Below are 6,222 nucleotides of genomic sequence, written 5' to 3'. Positions count from 1 at the left end.
GCATTTGGCCCACAGCCCTGGATAGATTTTCATTTTGGCCCTCTCAGGGAAAATGTTTGGGCACCCCTGACCTAAACCGAGACCAAGTCAAGACCAAGACCACAGTGTCTCGAGACCGAGACAAGACCAAGACTTTTAGGGTTTGGACCAAGTCGAGACCAAGACCAAGGAAGGGTGAGACCGAGACAAGACCAAGACCTGGAAAAAAAAATAGTCCTGCTTGAATGTGTGATCCATGCTTTTATTACATCTTCATTACATTACATTTTATTACATCTCACCTGGACTACTGCAACTCTCTGTATGTTGGTGTTAGCCAGGCTGGCCTCTCACACCTGCAGCTGGTTCAGAACGCTGCAGCACGCCTTTTAACACAGACGAAGAAGCGTGATCATATCTCCCCGGTGCTGGCTTCACTTCATTGGCTCCCTGTGTGTTTTAGAATTGATTTTAAACTTTTACTGATGACCTATAAGGCTCTGAATGGACTGGCTCCTGAATACCTGTCTGACCTCCTGCAGCCCTATGTGCCCTCCAGATCTSTTAGATCCCATGATCATTTGCTCTTGGTTGTCCCGCGGTCCAGACTGGTCCACAGAGGTGACCGAGCCTTTTCAGTTGTGGCTCCTAAACTGTAGAACCAGCTGCCTCTTCACATTAGACAGGCCTCAACTCTTGGAGTTTTTAAATCTCTTCTTAAAGCACATCTGTTTTCAAAAGCTTTGATGTAGTTTGAGAGTTGTTTCCCTATTTATTTGGTCTGTTTTTATGGTTTTATCATTTGTGTTCTTTTAGCAATGCTTTGTTTTTAGTTTGCAATATGTGAAGCACTTTGGCCAACGGCAGTTGTTTTTAAATGTGCTATACAAATAAAGTTGACTTGACTAAAAGATGGAGGATTCTGTACACATGTACAGTGGGGGGGGGTATTTTGTCTCATAGTTGAGGTCTAACTATGATGTCAATTACAGGCCTCTCTCATCTTTTTAAGTGGGAGAACTTTAACAATTGGTGCTGACTAAATACTTCCCCCCACTGTAGCTAACTTAATATGTAGAGCTAATATTGACAAAATCTTTGTGTGAGGGCAGAGGAAAGAATTTTGCTACAGAGGCAGATTGTTAATGTTAGTGACGATAAAAGTTTGACATTGTCCCCACTGTCTCTGAAAGTGAAGAACTGCCGAATTTACAAGTTTCTGTATGCATTCTCCTGATTGTTGTTGTTTTACAATGATATTATTTATGAATAATGTAGCCATATTTTTTACTTAAAATTTTGAAGACATCTTACCGCTTCCAGAGAACCACTGCTTACTAGTGCTGTGTGCGAGTGAAGAGGGTGACAGCCGGTAACAAAAATACATAAATAGAATCAGGTTTGGATTTGAATCTGAATGTTTTAAGTCCAATGAAAGCAAGATTGTTATATAAATTGGACAATTATCTGGCTGTTTAGTGATATTTCCACAGTTGTGGTCTTGACTGGCCTTGAAATAAAATTCCGAGTCCTCAATGTCCGAGACAAAACCGAGTACAAATGCTGTCGAGTCCGAGACAAGACCAAGACCATCAAAAGCTGGTCTTAAGAATTTATTTATTTTGCTGCACTAAACAGTTGATTTAAAATTGATTTAAAATGGATTTTTTTAAGTAACTTCTATTTCTTTCTTTTTTTTAATGAACTCATTGTTTGGACCAGTCTGATGTSACCCGCAGACTGGATGTGACCCAAGGGCCACCAGTTGAATAACCCTGTTAAAAAGCTTAACAAGAATGTCATAGCTAGTTTTAGTGATATTTAAAAAAGACTCATTAGAAAAGTATTCAAAAAGTAAAAGAATTGACCTTGTAAACATCTAAATCTGTAATAAGGAATTTGTGCACAAGTTTGAGGGTGAACAAACAAGCTTGTATAAATATTCTCATTACAATTTTCTAAAGTCACAATTGATACAGTTTAGAGGTAACAGWTGGTGACTGATAAGACAAATGTTCTATTCAATAAAAAGCAGTTACAAGGCATCAAAAACAGCTAAAGGTATACAGGGTGTCGGCATTTTAAGAAAAAATCTGCTCACCTGTTTGATGAAAAAGTTTCTAGCAGCTCAGAAAGACATACTGACCCACACCATCACAAGAATCAATGTTTACGGTTAAACTATAGTTTAAATTGAATAGTTTATTTTCTAATGAGAAAGAGAGCAGCTTAATTTCTATATGAAAATATAGTGTAGTTGATTTTCAAAATATCTTACCCTGTAAAAACAAGTACAGAACAACTACAATAACTTCATTTTTGGAATTGTTTGTAGCCTCAATGTAATCAAATTATTTATGTATTTATTTTTTCACTTTGCTTTGAATTTTTTAACCAGTGACCAATGGCAGTCGGACCAGTTTAACATGGAGCCATTTCAGAAACAAAAAGCAGATTTTTTATGAAGATCTTTGAATTTTTCTTACTTTACATGTAATATTTAATTTAATATTATATATGTATGCATGCAGTAATAAGTTGTCCGATGAAAATAAAATAAATTGCTTAGTCGTGTTTTCTCCACATTGTACATCACCATATGTGTTATGTCCTGTTGGCGAGTTCCTTTATGAATGCAGTTATTTTTGGTATTATTGCTTCTTATAGAAGACTTGGAAAAAAACACCATAGCTTACCTTTTCCCTGGCCTTACACAATGCTGTAGATATACAATTACATTAAGAGGTGCAATTTGTAGAATCGTCAAATGTGCACAGACAAAATTATATTCTCMTTTAATCAAATAGGGTAATAGTTGACCCCAGCAAAAAGGTTTCAAGTTATTTTCTAGATTTTTCAGGTCTTTCAGTGTGGAGTTTGTATTTCCTTCATGGTGAAGTATAAATTTTCTCTCACAGTCCAAAAGCATGCATGTTCAGTTAATCTAAGATTATAAAAGTAATTGTAAATGTAAATTTAATACCTGGTTTTGTCCCCATGGTGGACCAGAAATGTTCAGTTTTTACTGCTTCTTACTCAGTGACAGCAATATTTTGTGGACAACTACAATTATAAAGTATTTTACTACTTAAAACTAGATTTCAAATTTGGTAACAAGTGTTAATATAAAGTTATTTGATGTGATGGGCCACATTTAGTAAAAGGGAGAGAAAATCCTTAATCAAAACAACACATTTGACACTACTTCAGATRTTTTTTAAATAGATTCTTTTTCTGATTGTTGATTAAAAATATTTATGTACAACTTTCTAATAAAAAAAMCCCATGCTGCAGCACTAGGTGGTGACCATCAACATTAGTAACATATTTAAATATAAGAAAAGAAGATTTCTAGGCTTGGCTGACGATAGAATCGGTGATTTACAGTTCTGTGATCAGATTAAAACAAAAAAGCCTAAATGAAAACAGGTACTAATGACTTAGTGGTTGCTTTGGTTTCTAGGACACAAAGTGATCATAAGTATATAAAACTGGCTGCTTCATCATGGAAACAAGGTGTATCTGTTGGCCCAGTTGGTGGCATTAAATTAAAAAAGGTGCACCCAGGTATTAATATAGTAATAAGTTAAGATGGTAAGATAAGATGGTAAATACGTGGCCATGACATTGTAAGTACATGGGCACAACATAACTTGTGGCCACAAGATGGTAAATATGTGGGCATCGGATAGTAATATATGTTCAAGAAAGAGTAAATATGCGGGCACAAGATTACACACGGCCACAAGACATGTAAATATGTATCCACGTTATAGTAAATATGTGGTCACTAGGAATATAGGAATGAATTACAATGACATACTTCAGTCACTTGCGGTCAGGCATGGAGTAATTCTCAGCAAAAGACAATTTGCTGCTCAAAATTATCTTGTGGTCATGAGATAGTAATGCACGGGAACCCATTTTTTTAATCCAATGTCACCAAATGGATTCAGTAGTATCTGGTTTTAGAATTATACTGTGGAAAGGTTGCATGGGCTTACTATAAAAAAGGTCTGGGGTCTTTGACTTTAATTGTTTGTAGGACACTTAGCCATAGAAAATTCTAGTTTGTACAGTTCACTGATAAATGATAGCTTCCACATGTCAATCAAGCTCCAGAGAGAGAAGAAGCCACAACACTGTTTTAAAGTATTTTTCTGTTCATAAATTACAGCATTATTATTATTAGAACTTAGATTTCTGTCCTAAAAAATGACCAGAACTTAAATGTCAGTCTGAACATAACACTCTAAAGCTATGTTACTTAGTAAGTATTTAGGAACTTAACTAGTTTAACACGTTTACCTAAAAAGCTGCAGTATCTAAATGAAAAGAAAGGAAATTACCAATCAGTAACAGTTTACACATTTTTTACAGAATAACAGAATAAAAACAGTCTGTGTCTTTCAAGAGCTAGAGTTCTGTAAAATAAAATAAATCTTTTTTGGGGATGTAATCCTTAGATGTTGATTCACTTTTCTTTAATTAATCATAAACACAGTGAGATCATTGTGAGCTGACGATCCCTTAGCATCTATCTGTTATTAGGCAGACTATTCTACAGTTAGCAGATAGCTGTGAAAGTCCTTATGGCTTATAAAAGTTTTTCTTTAACTTCACAGATCATACATTGTTGATATTACAGTTTGAACAGGAGTGCATGGCACCACAAGGGTGCCACTTGGCATGTTCTCCATCTGTCAATACGTAGAGCAAAAAGTAAGGAAAYGACCAGCAGCCGGATCTTCGGTCACAACGCAACTGAATTCTGAAAATTGCTCAAAGTGACTCCTGAATTATACAAAGAGTAGAGAAAGTGTGGAATTTTGTAAAAGCTACAAAATCTGTAAACAAAAATACATTTAAATACACAAGGAGCATAAAGCAGGAAAATACAAATACAGAAAGAACAGACCTAACCGTAAACCACAATGTCCAACGGTCTGTTAGTGATGGGTAGGTGCTTATTATCGAACCAGTCTTAGTCCATAGCTCTTTTATGTTTCTGTAATATTCACTTATTTACCCTAATATGGTAATTATTGCTTGTCTACGCTATGAATGTGTGTGCTTCACTAAACTCAGTTTTACCAAAGAGTAAAAATGACAACACTTTTAGGTGAACAGTCGCACAAGCAGGAAGAAAACACGCACACATCCATTTAAACCATGTGAACATAAAAGACTCATTCCTTTAGAGAGTCAATTGTCCAGGTTTTACAATCTCCAGGTGACAACTTATTTACTGCGAGACACAAAGAACGCAGGTAAAGATGAGCACAAGCCTAGTCCTGGTAATTACACGCCCTGAGGCCTGGCTGATGCATCCCCACACATGGAAACATCACGTCACACTGCTGTGTGCCTTGAGTTTGAATGGTCCTTCCTGGGCAATGAAGACGTGTTTCCACTGAACTGGCTGAAGCTGGCAGCTCTAGACCTTGCCCTTGGGCCTCCTCCTCCGCTGCCAGACGTTGGGCCCAAGGGTAGAGTACTGTAGCGACCAGGAATGAGGAGGCCTTGGCCCTGGTTGGGTGCTTCCTTGTCAGGGTGGTGGGTGGCGTCCTTAACGAAGAGGCTCTGGATGAGCTGTAGTTTTTCCTTCTCTTCTTGTAAAAAGAGGTTGACTAGGAGCTTCTTTTCCCGTTTGAGCTGTTCCACAATGGTTTTGGGAACATCTGGGATCAGCCAAGCAACCAAGAGGCCCAGGAACATAACCAAGTTCTGTAAAAAGGCAGAGGAGAGGAGATACAAATGCGGTATAATGAGTATTCTCACGTAAAAATGTTTTAACTCAACTAATTTAAGACCAGCTCATTGTTTGCAAACATATCCACTACCATATGTCCAAATGTACCTAACCACAACAAAGTTGTTGGAAAATCTTTTCCTTGCTGGAGACACATCATGAATCAGTAACATTAATTATCTTCAACATATCCATGTTTGGGTTGCAGGAGCAACAATAGGGGAATCCTAACATCCCTCTTCCCAGTGACACACGTCAGCTCCTCATGGGGGATCCCAAGGTAATCCCAAGCCAGAGATAACAAAATGTCCCTCTAGTGAGTTCTGGGTTTGCCCTACAGTCTCCTTCCAGTGGGGTTGTTTCCTGAAAACCTCTAGAGGGAGTCATCATAATTCTGCGTGGTCGCAGGTGGTCTCAGATGAGGGTTTGAAATAAGTATTTTAAAATGTTTTCAAAATAAGTCTGGCACTTTGGAGAAAATCCAGGACTTG

The 6,222-nt window shown here is 37.4% G+C and overlaps 1 protein-coding gene across 3 annotated transcripts in view; it reads right to left on the bottom strand.

Annotated features, from left to right (window-relative positions):
• Positions 1-1,851: 1,851 nt before the first annotated feature.
• The window catches only part of ano2b (anoctamin 2b), a 105,632-nt gene continuing 101,261 nt past the window's right edge, over positions 1,852-6,222 (bottom strand). For all 3 annotated transcript variants that reach the window (XM_014018451.1, XM_014018452.1, XM_014018453.1), the window contains one exon: positions 1,852-5,706. In XM_014018451.1, coding sequence (XP_013873905.1) covers positions 5,332-5,706 — 375 coding nt within the window. In that variant the 3' untranslated portion in view covers positions 1,852-5,331. The remainder of the gene's footprint in view (positions 5,707-6,222) is intronic.

Source organism: Austrofundulus limnaeus, unplaced genomic scaffold (assembly GCF_001266775.1).
Source record: "Austrofundulus limnaeus strain Quisiro unplaced genomic scaffold, Austrofundulus_limnaeus-1.0 Scaffold193, whole genome shotgun sequence".
Lineage (NCBI taxonomy): Eukaryota > Metazoa > Chordata > Actinopteri > Cyprinodontiformes > Rivulidae > Austrofundulus > Austrofundulus limnaeus.
Note: the sequence above shows the minus strand (reverse complement) of the source record. Positions and strands in the feature narration are given on the sequence as shown.